Genomic DNA, 20,286 nt, shown 5'->3' on the forward strand with positions numbered 1-20,286 from the left:
ATATTTTTATTCTATTTTTTTGTTGAAATGTACAATTTTAAAAACGTTGTATATAGCAGGGGTTCACGTACATGTTGCGAGAAACTTCTAGGGGAGTTACAGCGCATCACCAGGATTAAAATTGCATAAAGAAGCCATCCGCGGAAACGCCGAAATACGCCGCTAAGGGTGCTTCCTTATCAAGAACTGTTTATTCGTGCGCTTCTGAACAGGTCATAATAGGGAAGTGCCTTTAGCTGCTTACGACGACATTTCCGGGAACGGGTTTATATGCGTATTTAATCCTAATGATGTGTCCTAACTAACCGAGAAGTTTATCGCAGCATTTATGCGACACCCCTATTACATATAGCTTTATAAATATGCATATTTAGACTAATAATATCAATTTTAAAAGAAAATCTGTAGATTACGGAGCGAAACTAATAGCAGATTTGAAATCCCCACACCCGAATTAGGCAAAATCAAGTGTTTGCATAAATGCAACACAAAAATTTAACTCTATTTGTACATTGCATATCATATCTATTATTACAGAGCGCCTCACTTATATTTTAAAAAAAATACCCTATTTTGGAAATTTCATTTTCAAATTTCATACATACATTTAAAAAATTATCTGTCATGAATCAAACACATAATTGAGCTCTGTGAGTACGAGGAGCCATGCGTGTCCTCATACTTGTATATTTTGCCAAACCAAACAGTTATTGTTCATTTACGTCGCACTAGAGCTGCACAATGGGCTATTGGCGACGGTCTGAGAAACATCCCTGAGGATGATTCGAAGACATGCTATCACAATTTTGATCCTCTGCAGAGGGGATGGCACCCCCTCTTTGGTAGCCCGACGACCTGCACGCGAAGTCGAGCATTTTACGGTAGAACAGTTTAACGAGGACCAATACCGCACTCTCTCGGTCCTTACGCAGACTGATCCCAAGTGGTCACCCAACCGCACACTGACCACAGCCAGTGATGCTTGACTTCGGTGTTCTGTTGGCAACCGTGTCTTAACGATCAGTCCACTGCGGGATCCCAAACCAGGCAGATAGCTGTTGAATTTTATTTAAAAAAGGAATATTACATAATTTTGAAAAACAAAGGAATAAGTAATAACAAGTGAACTTAATTTATTTTGAAATTATTGTATTGTTTATAGGATTTTAGATACAATGCTTTGAAAGGAATGTGGCTCAACTTAAAGAATGAACGGTTTTTTTTCGCAACAGAATCAAAATGAGAAATCAATATCTTGTCAATATCTATCCAAATCAATATCTATGTAATATTGTGAAAGAATAATGAAAAATATGCTTCCAACCAAATGGTAAAAACATATGTATTTAATATTTTTTTAAAAACATTCAAATAAACAAACAATATTTTTTAAAATAGAATAGGATCATTCTTTTTTTTTTTTCTCTAAAGAAATTTTAATTATTGATAGTTGAATATGAATTGAATTTAAGTTGAATTTTAACTACTCAGTTATTCTGCAGATTATCTTGGTAATGAAAATATTAACTAAGGCGATCCATTATTGATCGAAAATTGCCTACAACGTTGTCGTTAAATGGAAAATAAGATCTTTGCAAGAACAGCAGCTACGTCACTGGGCATCTTAAATTATCATAATTATATTTTTTTATTAAGAATGAAATTAATGCAATCAGTAAATTAGTTGATAGAATCAATCAATTGAATAACTGTAATACAAAGAATCAAATGGTTTAAAATAGAGAATATTACGGCAAGGGAAATGAGAGAAATAAACGCTTGAACTTTAATGATACTAAATCCGTTATTGTGCACATTACCTTGGTAAAATAAAATGTGAAAACTCTTGATTCCGCACTTTAGTGGACCAAATCAGTCAATCTATATATTAGCAAGATATTTTTCACATTAACAGCTTTCTAGCGTCGGCGGTAATATATGTAATAATATTTGATTTTGTAAAAACTGAATGCCATTGAATAAAAGCAAAGTAACGCAATTTACGGAATAAATTAAATGAAAAGGAATATTTTGAGCAAAAACTAAAATTTTTAAACCTAGTAATTATTGCTAAGCTGCAAATATAGTTGCACATAATAAGAAAACAATAATTGAAACATAAATTCTTCATATTAAACATAACATTCATTAATGAATATAGGGAGCCAAGTTCAAACTTATAATTTATTTTTATTTACCTCTACATGAATGTTCGAGTTGTTAAAAAGTAAGAACTAAAATTGCGAAACAGAAAGAAAGAATAAGGTCCCATTATACGTCCGTGTACACTGAGCATTTGAAAATCATGTCTTTCGCTCCAGCGGTCGCCAATTCAAAACCGCTGGACAATAGGTTTTTTGGTTTATTATTTTGATACCGTTCTTCAATTTTTTGCTATTTTTTTAAGTGCTTATAAGAATCTATGTTAAAAAATGGTGAAAGAAATCACTGATTTGGTGGATAACCTTTATGATACTTTAAATTTCGTTTTGCAGCGCAAGACTATAAGACTTTGGCACTAAGGAACTTGAAAATATAAAGATTTGGAGAATAAACAGTGTGATGGAATAAAAAATTTAAACATTATTTAATTAGTTCAAGAATTATTAACTGTTAAACTTGCAGTGAAAACACACATTAGTAACTCTGTAGCTCTCAGACTGCAAGTTCAGAATTGAAATTTAGTGTTTTTAAAGGGACTTTTTTATTTGTGAACTTAAAGCAATTTTTTCTTTAAATTCCAATTTTTTTTTTCTTTCTTTCTACTTTAAACCACATACCCTTTGTTATAAAGGGGGAAAAAAAGACGAAGAAAAAGCATTCACGCAACAACTTATTATGGACCAGGGTGGTGATGGAGGTTTTAAGGCTCCACAATATAGTGCCTAACCCCATGATTATGGCTAAGTGGTCAGCATTGCTCACAGGCTGCCTTTACTACCTATTGATATGAAGCTGAGGATCTAACACACCCAGGGCCGGATAAAGCGCATGCGGGACCCTAGGTCATTCAAATTTTTGGGGCCCTCAGATTAAATTTTTTTCTCGTTTATTTTTTATTTACTCAAATATAAAAGCATTTATATATCTTTTCATTTAAGAAAGCATACTTATAATAAAAATAAATTAAATTTTACTTTATTCTATTAAATTAGAACTAAAAAATAATCATAACATTTTGAAAAATCATCGCTTTCCTTAATTTTTTAATCCGACGGAATCCATTTTAAAGGGGTCCCTAATCATTTTGGGCCCCATGGTCTAGTCTGGCATAATGGGTAATCCAGCCCTGAAATTGTGATGGCATGTCTTCGGATCATCCTCCGGGATGTTTCCCAGACCGTCGCCAATAGCCCATTGTGCAGCTCAAGTGTGACGTAAATTAACAACAACCAGCCCTGAACACACCCTTAACTACTGAACCATAGTGGCTCCGTTACAACCGAAAATAGGAATATTTATTTAAAAAGCTAAAATTTGGCCCATAGGCTCTTCATGAAAAGATTAAAACGCTAAGAAAATTTAATTTCGATATTTTGTAATTATCTAGTAATTAGCCTAATTGCTAAGAATATTCACGGGAGCCAATAATCGTATGGCTGAATGATCACAAAGACAAAAATTCAATTTTCGCCATTTTTCGTGAAATTTTTAAACTAAACCAGTATGTAATCCAGTATTCAAAAGTGAAAAAATATTTTCTCTCAGACTTCTTCGCAAACCACTGAATCTGTTGATGTCAATTCCACAGCTTTGGACCGGAATAACGGGAAATTTGAGCTGATACGGAATTTAGGACTCGGGGAAAAAGAAACTGAAATTACTAGAAAATTCGTGTATAATGCTCTCAAAATTTATATTATTTGTAATTTCTTGTTCTATTGACAATATTGCAAGATTTTGTAGTCTTAATTGACTCATTGTAGAACGAAGATAATTTTTTATCAACTTCAATTTTGAGAAGCTTCTTTCGCAACTAGCGACACTGATTGAAATTGTTAAAAAAATTCTTAACAAAATTACAATGTTGGGAACAGAATTTTCCAACCTATACTGCTGAATAAATTTTAGCAGATCAAGAGGGCCCTTCTCCCCGTTTTTCCAATGTTTTGCCTCTTCTTTTAGTGTAGGTACAGCCATAAAAACCTGGATCCTTTTTCTTTCAATATGGAACTGTTCTTTATCAATGTCAATCAAGTCATTTATTTGACATTCAAATTCTTCATTTAGTAGGTTACACGGTATTATACACGAATATTTTCTTACAAGGCCATGCAACTGATCGAAGCGTTCTTTTATTTCCTTTATAATTCTGTCCATAGATGAAAACATTTCTCTTCGTACTTCTTCTTCTAAGGATAGCCCCACGTCTCGCGAATTTTCCCCACTCATATTTTTTCTCCTTCTAACTCGACGCTCAGTCGATATCTCCAACTCTTCACAAATTATTTTGGCTGCTATAACAGCGTTTTGTACTAGCGTATCTCTTTGTTCCATGAAATGTGTTTGCAAAGAATTTAGTTTTATATGGCATTGGTGGACATTTAACCCTTTTATTTGCAGGTATTTTTGAGCGTCATTAATTTCCAAAAGGACGGGTTCCCATAAATGAAGGTAACATAGAAAAGAAAAAGATTGCATAGAATTGAGTAATACTCCAGCATCTGATCTCGTTTTACTATTTTCTTCTTCAGATGTCAATTTTTCCAAAGCGCTTAAAATGTAAAAAAAATGTTTTTTTACTATAGTTACCGCGGCAGCTCTAGCGCTCCAGCGAGTTTCTACACTGCGTTTAACACCTTGACCAGTGACAGAAAGTAAAACATTCCATCTATGAGTGGAAGAAGAAAACAACGAAAACAACTGTTCGATAGTTCCAAAAAATGTGATGGAATTGATAGCTGTAGAAGCTGCGTGTAAACATGCCAGGTTTAAAGAATGATTTGTACATGCTACAAATTCTGCATTTGGATTTATTTCTTTAATACGAGTTTGAACACCGCTGTGCTTTCCTGCCATGACGGCAGCATTATCGTAAGCCTGTCCTCTGCAATTTTTTATATCTAAACCGTCATTTTCTAATTTCGTTAAAATCATATCTGTGATTTCACCAGCAGTTTTTCCTTTAGTTTCTACAAAGTCAATAAACGATTCTACAACTTTAACTTCGCTACCATCAATAACTACATATCTAATAATTTGACTGGTTTGATCTTTGTGTGAAATGTCAGGAGTGCTGTCAAATATAATACAAAAGTATTTAGCCTGCTTTATTTGATCCATAATTGTTTTTCTGACTGCGCCTCCCAATAGCTCTATGAATTCGTTCTGGATCTTCGGCGACAAATAAGAGATACTATATTTATTACCCATCTTAATTTTTACTACGTGTTCTCGTAATACTGGGTCGTACTTAGCCAATAAGTCAACAAGCTCAAGAAAATTTCCTCTATTTTCCATTGAATCGATGTTTTCCTGATGAACACTTTCACGATGTCCTCGAAACGCCAAATTTTGTTTTGCTAAGAATCTAATTATATCAAGTATTCTTGTTAGAATTTCCTTCCATTTTTTTATTTCTTTATCAATATTCTGTTGTTGTAGTTTGTCAATAGTTGCGCCACGTCCAAGTCTTATTTCTAATTCCTTCCATTTGGAATATGATCGAATGTGCAGTGGACTCACCTCATGTTGACTAATTTTGGGATTAAGTTTCCACCATTTGTTAAAACCATTTTCCGTATTAAAACCTGCTTGACAAAGATTATCAAACAGTTTGCAGCAGAAACAATAAATACTTTTCTTCGATGGTGAATATACCATCCACGATCTTAAGAGCTTTTCGCCATTAGGCAAAATTTGAAAAAACCAGTCCTGACTCAGTTTTCTTGTTTCACCTTTGGCTTTGATTGTATTATTAGGACGTTTTACTCCTTCGCTGAAGTCGGCGTCCAAATTTTGAATTGCAAAGGGACCTTGACGTACCAGAAATACTCTTGTATTGTCGTCAATTTTGTTAGGCCATAATCCAATATCTTTCATAGAAATAGACGGAATAATTTGTGCAGCAGATTCTTCATCAGAACTTGATGAACTTTCTACTTCTTCGCCAGTGTGTGAAGCAGGTCTTTCCTCTTGAACAACATTGGAAAATGTTTTTTCGCCTTCGAGGGCTGCTTCTTCGCCCGTATTTGAGGCAACAATACTAAAAGAACTAGAAGTTGACTTATGGGAGATATATTTGAGTAGTGCTCCAGTATTTTTAGTCTGTATTTCCTCCCTTCTCTTCCTTTTCTTTCTAAATGACGCACCACTTTCTTTTACTCGTTTCATCCTAGGGATATATAATAAAAATATAACTTGTCGAAATAAATAGTATATTATGTATAGAAAACGGCAAAGTCATTTTACTACTCTGAATAGCATTTAGAATAACATCTATATCTATAATACGTAATATAATATACTTACCTATAATAAACTCTCCAAATGCACTGGCACCCTAATAATTTGTTTCACTCTTCACTGTTAAAAGATTGAATCGCGAATGAACAAAATGGTTTATAAGCAATTTATCATTCCAAATACAATTCTTCAAAACGGACTGAGTATATTTATCTATTTGCGATTCCTGAAATTGTAACTTCGTCAGTATTTTTGTTTTGTCTCGTTTAGATTTTGTTGTTTGAAAAAGATAGTTCTTATGCCGGCGCCCTAATGCTTTGCAGACCTAGCAGACCGGCGGTCTGCTAGGTCTTCCGCCTTCCCGCCTAGACCGCCTTCCGCCGGCCCTGCTTTTCAAAAGAAAAATCGATGATTTAAAAAAATATTGATATATCACTTCAAAGTAATCATATAAACTTTTCAAAAGAAATGACATTTATAAACTGATATCAAAAAATTTTAGTTAGGAAAAATTGCCGAACAAAATCGTAAAGATCCTTTTACGAATTCAACGAATTTTAATGAATACAATAAAATAAAATTATTATCTTGTTCTTGAATTAGAATTCAAAATTTACACTAAAATGCATTTATATACACCGAGGAATAATATTCGAAATCATATAGTTAATCATAATTTATATAAACCAAATATTAAACTTATAATAATTATAATAATCATTTATTATTCAAGAAAGAAAATAAATATGAAATGAATAAGTTGCTTTTTACAACTATAAGTAAATATAAAAAATGCCGCCCCAAGGTAAGTGCCGCCCGGTGCGGACCGCACCCACCGCCCCCCCCCCTAGGTACGCCACTGAATACTGGCAAAAATAGCGCTACTGTTTGTCTAAGATAGGTACTCTGCCAGACATTCGTCTGGAGCCACCAGACTGCCGCAGACTTAGTGGCGGTCAGAGTACCTATCTTAGACAAACAGTAGACATGTTATGTAGAATGAACGTTCGAATCCCACTTACAAAGGAAACAAAGAGAGACAGAAGCAGCAATTTTTCGGATCTTTTCAGAGAATCTTAAGATAACGATAGATTTTGTGAGAAAATTTTTTTTTCTTCTTTTAGCGTGTAAAAAAAATAAATGAATAAAAAAGAGTCATTGATCGATTCAAAGTAGAGTTAAATTGCGTTCTACCGTATTTTGTTTCCTTTCAAATTTTAATTTCCAACTGATCTTTTCAAATCCTTCTTCTGAATAAAAGTAATTTTGAATTGTGAAGTTTTTTAGTGCAATGCAGTGGCACAGTTTTTTCACAAAAAATAAATGTACACTAGAAAGTAAAAATGAGTCTGGAGAAGAAATTTAAGGAATTTTATTCATCCTGTAAGAATCGATATGAATTATTGCACAACATTTGAGGCACTTTAATTAACAATCAGGAAATGAAACACACCAAGAGGCGATAAGAAATAAAACTTTACATTTTTTTTTTAAAGCTTCAACCTAATATTACGTTAAAAAATAGAGAAAAACGTGAGCAAATAATACCAATTCCCTCAAAAATCAGTCTAATATCCACTGTAACTCAAACATATTAAATACATTAAACAATATTTTCTACCAAAAAATCATCCGAAATTAAATTTAAAAGAATATATACAAACTTTTTCCAAGTTTCATTTGTTCATACTTAAGTTCCCAACTTCCTAAAAAACGCATTCAATGCACATTATAACAAAAAATAAAATAAGAAATAACTATAAGCTTAAGATTTAATCGATAACTTATAACGAAGGATGGTGATGCAACACATACAAATGCTTATACAATTTTAATTAGATGTATTTTTTTCAAAAAAAAATTAGGACTTAAGTTAGAAATGCCTTCGATAAAAATTAAGATGAAAAATGCATTATAGCAACTGTGGAAATAGAAGTAAGAGGTAAATGAGGACATGAAAGTTTAAGTTGAAAACTAGATGCAAAATATACTCTACATTATTCGGTTACTCCCTTTGTTATTTTAAAAGAAAATAAACTTTTAACCATTCAAATGATGTTATTAATTATTGTATTCTTGCGTTTCCAGATAATGTATGTTTATCCTCCTTTAAAAAAAGGAATAAAAAGTTCAAATACAGCAAATGTTTATGCTTCCATAAATGAACGAACATGAAAATATGGTCCATAATAAAAATATACTCTTACATATTACTTAAAAACAAAATACTCACTATCTTTCAATATAAAGTCATGTCAAAACTTTTATGGGCGTTATTTCACTTAAAATTTGTTAGAATTTTCTTTAAAAAAATTTCTTTTTTTTACAATCAACATTTTAATTTTAATAATTTAAAAATACAAGAAAGTAAAATAAAATTTCAGGAAAAAATTAAATATTATAAAACTTGCATAAATAGGAAGAAATTATGCCTGATTCAAATTGTGTAAGATGACATACTAACAGTTTATTTTTGCATAACAATGAAGAGATAAATAAGAACTACTTCAAAATTATTAATTTATAAATATGTAAAACCTATATTTTTATTTGATGCAAGATGTGGAAATGTTATAGATATCATTAACTGCTTGAGCCGGCAAGATATTCACAAATGCAAAATTAAACAGTTCATTGCAACACACTGTGAGGCGCACAATTTTGTGACACAAGTATCTTGACATGTTTGGAGCATCTTTCCAATGCCCAATCACCTAATTTTTTCTTTTTTTTTAAGTAGTACAAATATTGTTTATTGTGTCACTTAAAATGTGTTAATTCATAAATATTTAATTTACGAAAAAAAAGAAAAAAGAATGAGATCAGAAAATATAAATTAATTCAGGTAAAAATTCATTTTATTTAAGCTGCAAAATTATTGTTAGCTACTTGAAACTTCACACCCCTAGTAGAGAAATATAGAATAGAATACAGAGAATGATCCAAATAAAAAAAAAAATGCTTGAACCTTATAATTTGAGAGCCATTAGATAAATCTCGTCAGCTAAACATACGGTCAGCTAAACATTAATCAGAAAATAGAGTACAAATTTCGAATTTAAAAAAAATTACAATTAAGTTAAATAGGAGCAAAAAAATTTATAAATATTAAATAAGTATTAAAAATAATTTAAATGCAATGCAATATAAATTATTTCAAAAAGACTTTGAAATCATTTTGGGTTAAATTAAAAATTATCAGATAGTCTTTACAAAGTAATAATTAATAAATTAAATTTATTTTTTTGTACTAGTGAAATTTTTTTAAGTAAAAAATTCAATAACTTGATGCCTATTTTTGAAATAAACGTATATGCAAGGTAATGTAATTACTAGTTGTAAAAACAATTCTAACATCTATTATTTTAAGATCACTCAGTTACTTGGTTTATTTAAAGATGATCAGAGGCAGATTTTCCATTTTGGCAGATAAGGCAACTGTCTAAGACTGCAAGCAATACAATGAGTAAATGTTATTGCAAATAATATAATTCTATGAACAATTAATAATTGCTCAACTTAAAAAATGAGAATTAATATTTTGAACAAACATAAACATAGTGCGCGCAATCCATAATTAGCCTAAGTGCTTTGACATTCAGTTAATTCCAACTACAAATAATATTTATAATGATTTTGTCGAATTTGAATTTTAATACCTTCCAATCTATTATCATAAAGAAAAATTTTTTCTATACAAATTAAAAAAAATCTTTACTTTAAGTTCTATTTGTTTCATTTCTTCATTTAATTAATTTATCAAGAAATTTTGAACTGAAAACATATTTATATACGCATTTAGAAATGCAAAGCTAATTTACTAAATATAAATATTATATCCCTGAATATAAATTTAATACATTGTGACAAAATTAAGAAAATAAACATATTAAAATTACTAATAAAGGAATCTTGTTATCCATAAAGGACACTCCATAGAACCGTAAATCTAAATCTGCCTTTAAAATTGATAGTGTTGTGTAAATAGGCTAAATTTGGAAAAAACGCAACAATCATCAAAAATTCTTAAACATTTTAGACAGAATAAAGAAAAAATAGAAAGATAGTACATGAAAAATGTACAAACATTAAAATAAAAGCGTAACGTAAAATAAGAGGGGAAAAAAGCTAACAGTATGTAATTCTACTACAGACAATAATATATGGCAAATTTCATATATTCCAAGCACAGCAAAACTATACAATCATTAAGTGTTATCAATAATCACTGTATAACATAATACACATTGTAAACATATTCATAAAAATGGTGGGCTACTTTTTTTTTTTTACAAAGTTCAGTTATACTTAATAAAGTTATCAAATAAACTGAAATTAGTAGCTTAAAAAATTAAATTCACAGAAAAATTTCCCAGCAAAAAGATTGCAGGCATAATTCCCAGAAGTAAACACCATCATGAAATATGCAATGACCACTAAACAAATCCTTTTCCTATAAACAGTACCATGCCAAAAACAAAAATTACCAAGAGTCTGACATATTGAACCATCATACAGTTAATTCTACAAATAAACTGAAATAACTTTCTAAACCAAGAGCTCCAACCTTTTGAGCAAATATGATTTTAAATGATAATAAATTTATATATCAATAAAAAAATAGACATTTTTTAAGTTCCATTTATAAAAACAAAATATGAAGCACAGTAAGTTATGTATATAAGAATAAAGAAAATTCTAATATAAACTATTTTTCAAGAAAAATTCAATATGCTTGATGAAAAATGTACAAATGAGTTTTATGTAAAATGACTAAAAAAAAAAATCTTGAATAATCATAAATATATATATTTAAACTCTAATAAGACTAAAAGAACAAACACGATAAAATAATACAAACATTAAAATATGAATTAGGCATCTACTTCACGGAAATAAATTATTTATACATAAGAAATTGGTTTTAGTATACACTTATTCAATGAAATATTCAGACTTTTTTTCTATTTAAGTGACCTAACTGCAGGACCTTTCTAACCATTAAAATTTTTTATAAAAGATCCCTCACCAAACACTCAGTATGCTTTTACTGGGTTTGTCTTCTTCTGAAGAAATAAAGGTTTGATTATACAGTACTCTCGATTAACCGGGATCAGATTATACGAGAAATGAGAAAAAAAGAAAGAAAAAATGTGGATTGCTGTTGTTAAAATGAGATGGAAAATTGCATTATTTTAAACCTTTTCTTACTGTCATATAGGACTCTGTGTAATTTTTTTCTTATGTATTAATTAAACCAATAATGTTTTATTGAATAAAAGTACCACATTTTCACAAAAATTTGAATAAACTGGATTATTGTTATTTATTTTGAACAACTTATCTCGCAAAGCATTTTTTGACCAAGCGGGTTAACAGAAGGCCACCTGTATTTTTAGTTAGTTTATAAAATAATCTATAGGAGCACATGTCCATGTCGATACTTGTTTGCACCAATTTCAATCACCAAAGTGAACAAATAGACTAACTAGAAACTGGTTACCAATGATACCCTTTGACTTTTTCCCACTCTGTAAAGTTATCCCCCCCCCATTTTTTATTCTAACATACCGAAACTTGATAATTTTCTTGGTCGATATAGAAATTAAATATATAGGCATTGCTGATTTAGAAATCCTTTTCCAATGAAAAAATATTAAATATCAAAAACATTTTTTAAAAATATCAAATGTTTAAAAAAAAATTACTACAGTGTATTACTGATAAACACATATTCTAAACTGGAAAAAAAAGTTTTATTGAAGAAAAAATTACTCCTTTTTTTAGAGTAGATTTGTAGGAAAACAGCCCTGCTTTAAAGTATACATCGTTAAAAAATTACAAACCTAAAGAAAATAACTATATATGTTATATCTCATTTCTTAATTTACATTTCATATAACAATAGAATTTAATATTACAAACATTTATTTAACTATACAAGGCAGTGTTTTTACTTTTGCACTAGAAACAAAATGAAATATACAAACTATAGTTATGGTATGAAGTTAGCAGAAAATTTATAAAACAATGTTAAGTATTGATTTAATTTACACTACTATTCATTTAATAAAAATTAAATGAATAGTATAGTAATGCACTTAATTGAAAGCAGATACTTCATTCACAAATATTTTTTAACCATTTACTCGATTTAAGAGGAATTTTTTGGAAGTTTCAACAATAGTAATAGTATGACATACAAATAACAATGAAAAGGTTATAAAATATATCCAAGGAACAATGAACATATGATTTTAAAAAATAAAAGAAGGAACACTAACAGGATGAACAAAAAATCTATACAACTTAATTTTCGGAAATAGCTTCATAACCAACACTTTAAAATTAAACAATACACAAATTTTACAAATAAACAACCACTAGTTTAAAGTACATAGGATATATAATGATATATTAGCAAATGAGTGAATATTTAGTTTAATGTTCCATTTGAATCAGACTTAATGTTTGCAAGCACCAGACTTCTTGAAAACTATTTCCATGACATTTTTAAATTATGAAAATTATCATTAAGTAACAGTACTTAAACTTTCCAATATCTCATGGAAAAGAATTTATGACAATATACAAATGTTTCCAAATTCTAGCATCTTGAATATCTGTCATCAAGAGCTCTTATTAAACGTGAAATACGAAGCCGTTTAGTCCTGCTTTTACAAGCTTTGAAATATTCATATAATTGAACAATTAAAGCAGTCAAAGAACCAGGAGTTTTATTATTTGAAAGCACTTTTAAGGCGTAAGTTCTCGGATTTCTATGACGCTTCACCTCATTCATAAAATTAACAAGTTTTTCTCTGCGTAGAGGAAAATTAGGGACAGTTTTTTCATCATCAGAATCACTAACATCACACACTTGATTATACGCAGAATAAATATCTTCATAAACAGGTTTAACTTCTTCCACCTTTGCAACATAAGTTTCAAAAATTTGGCTTGAACAGGATGCACTTTCATTTTCATTTAGCAAAGAACTATTGATAACAGTTGATATGTTGCTTTCGCAAGACACAGAATCTGGACTAAAAGTATCAGAATGGGACTCAGATGAACTGCTAATGTCATTTTCAATCACTTTTGAAACACATTCACTATTAAAATTCATATAGGATTCAGATACAGAATTTTGAGGTTCTGCCTCTATGTGTTCAGATATAATGTTAACGGAATCAATTATTTTAAATTTATTCGAGTTATTTAAAATCGAAGAACTAGATGCAGGTTTGTTAGTCGAGTTTTTAGCTTTGATTTTTAAGAGCTTCCTTTCTAAAGATAAGGATTTGGAGACTTTCTTGTTTGAGAAATTTTTTTTTGTTACTGTTTGTGATGTAGAAGAAACTAAATTATGGACAGGCACTTCATCTTGATCTCGCATTTTCATTTTTACTTTCCATTTTCCTCGAAAATTGTTTTTATCTTTAAATAAAACAACACAAGGCAACTTTGGTTTCTTTTTAACGGGAGATTGGAGATTAGTCTTCTTAAACTTATTCACCCGTAAACTCTTTAAGCTTGTAGTTTCTTCTTGAGTTTCATCAAAGTCATAAGGACTAGGTGTTAAATTATTATTATTTACAGAACAAATGGCCTTAGCCTTTTTCGTTAGTTTTTTGCTTTGGAGTTTTTTGCGCATTTTGATTTGTTCAATATAAGCATGTAGTGCAGCTACCTTTTTCTTATTATGTTCAGAATCAAGATTAATAGTCATTGATTTGGACGGAGAAGGTCTATCTTCTTTTAAAGTAACTGGATTTAGAAGTGGGTTTGGCACCTGCTCATCAGGCTCAATGTATTCTTGTTTAATAATGGCTGTCTCTTCCATTGCTACAAACTGACCAGTCATATTTTCAAATGGAGTAGAATTACATGAAATAGTTTCAAAGTTACTTTCAGGTTGGGAAGTAGATAGTGAAGAAAGGCTGCTTATTTTAATTTGCAATTCATTTAAGTTAGCTTCCCCACTAACATTTTCTAGAGAATTTAAATTGATATCACTAGAAACTTCTCTAAGAGATGGTAAAATATCTTGAACTGTGACATAACAATCAACGTCAGGGTCCATTTCACTATTAGTTATTGTATCTGAAATGGTAATACTAGGTCCCTCATCTAAAGAAAACGGAGAAGTTACTTTTCCCAGCACATCAAATCTTGTGGCTTTCAAGTGATCATCACTGCTGCTTAATTTTGTATTTGAAGCCTGTTTATCACTATCAATTGGGAAATTAAGACCACTTTCTTTACTAATTATTGTTATATTATCACCATCATTCATGATAGTGGTATCTGCACTTGAAGATACTAATGGATCATGAACCATGACATGGCAATCAACATTATTAGAAATAGTATCTGAAATTAAAGAACTGGGTACACTGTTTTCATTAAGATCACAAGGAGAATCACTAGAAGTTATAGAAAAATCTATTTTTTCTGCTATATCTGGCTGTGTTGTAGAATCACTGCTATTTACTTCACAAGATGCATGTTGATCATCAAGTATATTTACTGAGTTAAGCAAAACACTTTCTGCACTTGATTTTATGCTACCTTTATCAGTCATATCCTCAGTAGTAGAATCTGCACTTAAAAGAGGCGAAAGCTCATGAACTTTGACAAAGCAATCAACACGATTCTCTACTTTATCAAGAGCTTTATTAGAAACATCTGAAATTATAAGGCTAGGTACACTATTTCTAATGAGATCATTAGGAGAGTCATTTGGAGTCACAGAGGAAACAATTGTCTCCAATACATCTTCCACTGCTGTATTAGAAGAGTTAGCCGATTTACTTAATCCAGAATTAGATGTTACTTTTTCATTGATGGTGGATGAACTAATACCAACAACTTCCCCATTCATTGTTGTATTATTAGCACCAGTGATTAAATTTCTAGGACTGGTATTTGCATTTAAAAATGTCGATGGACTATGGACCATGACATAACAATCAATATCATGTTCACCAAGTACACCATTTGAGATTGTAAGATTAGGAAAGTTATTTTTATCACATACATTTGAATCAACACAAGAAGCAACATTTTCTGATGTATCTAGCCTTTCAGCATTAAAAGAAACATCATTAGGAGGAAGTGCAGTTTCGGATAATGCCTTATCATTTGACTTAGATGCATTTATTACATCATTTTCTTTATTCTTTAATATCTTTGTATTAAGTATTTCATTTTTTGTTGCATCAGTATCGATGTTTTCATCAAATTGTTGAACATTATTAGGTAAATCCACGAGGAGATAAGACTCAATTTCATTGATTGTATTCTCTGGTAAGCTGAAATCAAACTCCTCACAACCATCATCTGAAGATATAGTTATATTTAAGTCATTTAATTTTTTAGAGTTGCTGTTTTTAGATGGGCTTTTGAAAATTTTACAAGATTTTGGTATTTCTTCACAATTGACCATTAAACTTGAACACTTTGAATCCTTTTCATTCATTGGTTGTTCAAGTCTTTGACCTTTATTTATGTTGTTTGCTACAGTTGAGACAGACTCCTTAATGCATACTATGAGGTTTGAGTTGTCTAAATTATTAGAATCTATAGAGTTAGACAAATTTGGAGACATTTTATATTTAGCTAATATCTTTTCACAATTTTTACCAAGATTTGATAAGTTGAATTCTTCTACATCAGGAGTTTGCATATTAATGCAATTATCTATAGTTGATCCTATACTGTCAGAAACGTCAATTTGTACTAGCATTTCTTGATCACCTATTTCATCAAATTTGGTTTTCTTTAATGTACAATCAGAATGTTCATCATAAGACACTTTAAAATTTTCTTTGTTACTTGTGATATCTTCTTCATGATTAAGTATTTCTGTGTTATTTTCTAATTCCTTATCATTCCGTTTAGATGATACTAAACTAGTGATTTCTACTTCTTGAGATGCAATTGCTTTCATATTACTATCAGTTTTTTCTGACAAAATAGCTTCAGTTTGACAAGAAAGTTCACAAATATTTAATGTTTCCTCATTCTCTTGACTACTATTATCAAGATTCGATATAGGAGGATTACCATCACGACTTGATTCACGTGAAATAAAGATTACTGAAGTTAAATCGTTTTTTAAGCTTTCAGATTCATTATTAAAGTTTTCATTAGTTTTAATAATTAAGCTTTCAATTTTCTCAGAAGAATTCAGTTGAGTACAATTCGAAGAACAATTAGTATTTTCAAACACATTTTGAGGATTAATGTCTATGTTTAAATTAAGTTCTGGTTTGCAATTTTTAGACGGCTTAACAGTCGCATTCTTTTTGTATTGTTTTAATGAACTAGATTTGTTCCATTTGCGCTTTCTTTTCATTTTTCTCATCTTTGTAACTTCAACTTTTTCCTTTGTGATACTTAAGTTTTTTTCTAATTGATTATCTTTAAGTATTTCAATTAAAGAGTTATCCTCCAGAGTAACTCCAACATTAGAATTTGTATTAGGACTTGAATTAAGCGGTTTAGAGGGAACAACATTTTGCGTACTTTTAGTTAAAGCCTCTGATTTATGCTCAACATTGGGAACTAAATTGACACTTGAAGTTATTTTGCTATTTTTTGTTTTGGCAGAATTATACCAGTAACGCTTTCCCTTCCTTGTTTTAACATCTGTATTTTTATTTATCGTTTCTACGAAACTTTGAGAAATTTCTGACTGATCTTTACCAGGTAAGACTTTTTGAAATATTTTACCATTCAGGTCTTTATCACAAGATACTTTCCTAATAGAATTCTCATTTAAAGTTTCTGCATTACAGTTGATCATGAATTTGTTAGAATTATTCGAATTTTGAGCTTTCTTTGAAAAAAATCGTGCAGATTTTGAAATAGATCTCTTTGTTCTATTTGTTGCCAAGTTTTCCAAATTCGACTCCTGGCACTCAATATTGTCGTTATCACTCTCCAATGAAGCAGTATAACTGACATAATGAACGGGATCACCATTTACAGATGAAATACAGTTTCTATTTTGTTCTAAACTCTTTGGTTTAATAGTTTCATCAGATACTAATCCAATTTTTAAAATATCTTTATTACTTATAGCCACATTTTTGCTACAGGATTTTTTCTTGTTTACCTTAAGAGCTTTAGAATTGTTTGTTAAGATGCAAAAGTCCCTACAATTAGTTTTGACATTTTGCAAACCATTTCTCAAACCGCTAAATGAAGAAGTACTTAAGTTTGATTTAGTTGAAGTTTCAGAAATCATATCTGATTTCTGTTGCAGTTTTAAATGTTGATCTTTATTTGAAATATCATCTTTAGATGACAAATTTGGGACAACTTCTATTACTTTAAAAGAGAGTTCAACATCAGGGGTCAGAGATAGACTATTTTTCTTAAAACACAACTTTTTAATAGGATTTTCTACAGAATCAGATAATAATTCACATGAGTCATTATGCTTACGTTTAGATGACCTGTCTTGGGATTTAAAAAGACTTTTACTTGCTTGATTCAATGAGCCCTTTGATTTCATTAATTCAACTGTGTAACTTTTTGTTTTATTCAAAGTTGGGCTCGTTTGAATCAAATTCAAATCAGCATCAAACACTACATCTTCAGAATCAGGTACAGAAGATGATAATGATTGTCTAACTTTCTGATTTTGTAGTAACTCGTTCGATTTGTCAACTTGAAAAACAGGTGATGATACATCTTCACAGAAACTAAATTCAATATTTGTATCAATAGCAAAGTTGACAATACTATCAATTGAAAAAGGTGAAATGTTTGTTGGACACATATTTAAAAGAGTGTCCGAAGCAAGATTTTCTTTTAATATAGCATCTGCATTAAAGAGTACTTGATTGTCGTTTTCAACATATATTTGATTATTAGACAGTTTAGAAGGACTTTTACAAAAGAAATCATTTTTATCAGTTGATAAAACTTGATTATTTTCTACTACATTTATATTATTGGTAACAACTGAAAATATATCTTTCTGCTTAACATTAGGAGGTACACAACTAGATACAGATTTTGTTTTTGGAGAATGGAAGTTAGTACTTTTATAATTTTTTTTATGAATGAAAGTTTCTTCAAAGCTAGGTTCCTCATCTTCAGAATGAAAATCATAAACACTGCGAGTAGTTCTTTTAACAAAGTTGCTCCTGCCTCTTGGGTTCGCATATTTTGGAGAAGTAATAACAGTTTTATATTTCTTTAGATCACTTTGAAAACTTAAGTCTCTAACGATGGTTTTAATTTGATATGAAATGCCGTCATGCGTAAATTTAAGGCAAGGTGGTAATAAAATCCCTGGAAAAATTTCCATTGTCACACGTATGTCACTAGATATCACGTGGGAGAAATCTCCATTGTTAGTTAGTTTTAGCCTTTTAAGAGGAGATTTTAATGTTCCGTAATACTGTAAGAGATTCTCAATGAAATCACTTGGGATAGTTGGATCAACTCGTGATAGAACTACCGAACAGCAAGTCCGATTTAAACTTACTAATGGTTTAAAACCCTGAACTTTAATACCAGATTTAATAACCTCAGAAACAAGATCTTTCGATTTCAGATAGACTTTTACGAAATTATCATTACGATAAATACTATGAATATTACTGGCTCCTATAACAGAACCAATAACTTTCAAGTATTCTACGTTGGAAATATTTTTAACAAATGGATAAACCACAGCATGATCAGAAGATAACAATTCAGACACATTTGTGGAATAGTTTAATTCATTCATGGTCTTAAAAGTATTAAAAACTTCATAATAGAAAAACAGAGCGAAAAACCAAAATAAATATTCTCTTCACAGCATAAACACTTTTGTTGTTGCCAACTTAAAAAATCTTAAAAAGTTTATTCTTACAGACTTAATGCTTACTTCCTGCTGCTAAAAAAAAGAACATTCTCACTGAATGCTGTTCCGAAAACGGCAGAGAAAGATGGTGAATGTTTTGCAGGAAAACATTTTTAATCAAATAGGTTCACATTCTTCCTCTACAGCGATAAAAAGTTGAAAATTCTTTCACATTCAAAAATAAAAAAAGCGAGTAATAAAAAAAACAAAACATAACGATTTAGAAACATGCAATTTTAAAAATGAAATGGTAGATATGTTACATTATTTGCGTTACCCTAGAGCTGCACAATTGGCTATTGGCGACGGTCAGGGGTCAAGGAAACATTCATGTCCGCAGACATGCCATCAAAATTTTGATCCTCTGCGGAGGGGATGACTCTCCCGCTTAAGTAACCGAAGTCGAGCTCTTAACGGTAGAACAATTTAACGGGGACAGATATTGCACACCCTCAATCTCTTTGTGGCCTAATCAAAGTGGTCACCCACCTGCACGCTGACTCGAGCCAATGATGCTTGACTTGGGTGGTCTACTGTGAACCATGCGTTATGATCAGTCCACTATTGGCTAATTTGACAATTATTCATTGCGCGTTTAGCAAAAAAAAAAAAAAAAAATAATAATAATAATAATAATAATAAATAAATAAAAAATCGTAGCTTATTTTCCTTATAAATTTTCATTTAAATGTTGTTTTAAGTACAGCACCTACATTATGCGTGATGAAATTATTTATTTACTATTTCCATTAATATTATTTTCGTAGCAATTCGCGATCGCAACGCTCGAGTACGCCGTCTAGCGGGAGCCTGTAAATATCGGACATTAATTTATCACGTTTTCATTTAGTTCCATCAAAGTCATTGACTGAATCAGACGCCATTTTTTAGCAGCAAATAAGAAACAAAATTTCCCTAAGGAAAAGGCCGAAGAACTTGAAAAAAATCTCCAGAATATTAGTAAATCTTTCAGGAACAGAACACGCCAAACATTTGAAGAAAAATTCCTC

The 20,286-nt window shown here is 30.5% G+C and overlaps 2 protein-coding genes across 2 annotated transcripts; both read right to left on the bottom strand.

Moving 5' to 3' along the window:
- Positions 1-3,792: 3,792 nt before the first annotated feature.
- Positions 3,793-7,227, bottom strand: LOC139426091 (zinc finger MYM-type protein 1-like). The gene is made up of 2 exons (XM_071183770.1): positions 6,472-7,227; positions 3,793-6,334 (listed from the first exon to the last, which is right to left on the bottom strand). The coding sequence occupies exon 2, from the start codon at positions 6,331-6,333 to the stop codon at positions 3,793-3,795; it is 2,541 nt and encodes an 846-aa protein (XP_071039871.1). The 5' UTR covers position 6,334; positions 6,472-7,227.
- A 5,785-nt stretch (positions 7,228-13,012) lies between these two features.
- LOC139426092 (fap1 adhesin-like) lies at positions 13,013-19,159 on the bottom strand. Its single transcript, XM_071183771.1, has one exon. The coding sequence runs from the start codon at positions 19,157-19,159 to the stop codon at positions 13,013-13,015; it is 6,147 nt and encodes a 2,048-aa protein (XP_071039872.1).
- Positions 19,160-20,286: the final 1,127 nt, after the last annotated feature.

The sequence above is a fragment of the Parasteatoda tepidariorum genome, chromosome 7, assembly GCF_043381705.1.
Source record: "Parasteatoda tepidariorum isolate YZ-2023 chromosome 7, CAS_Ptep_4.0, whole genome shotgun sequence".
Classification (NCBI taxonomy): Eukaryota; Metazoa; Arthropoda; class Arachnida; order Araneae; family Theridiidae; genus Parasteatoda; species Parasteatoda tepidariorum.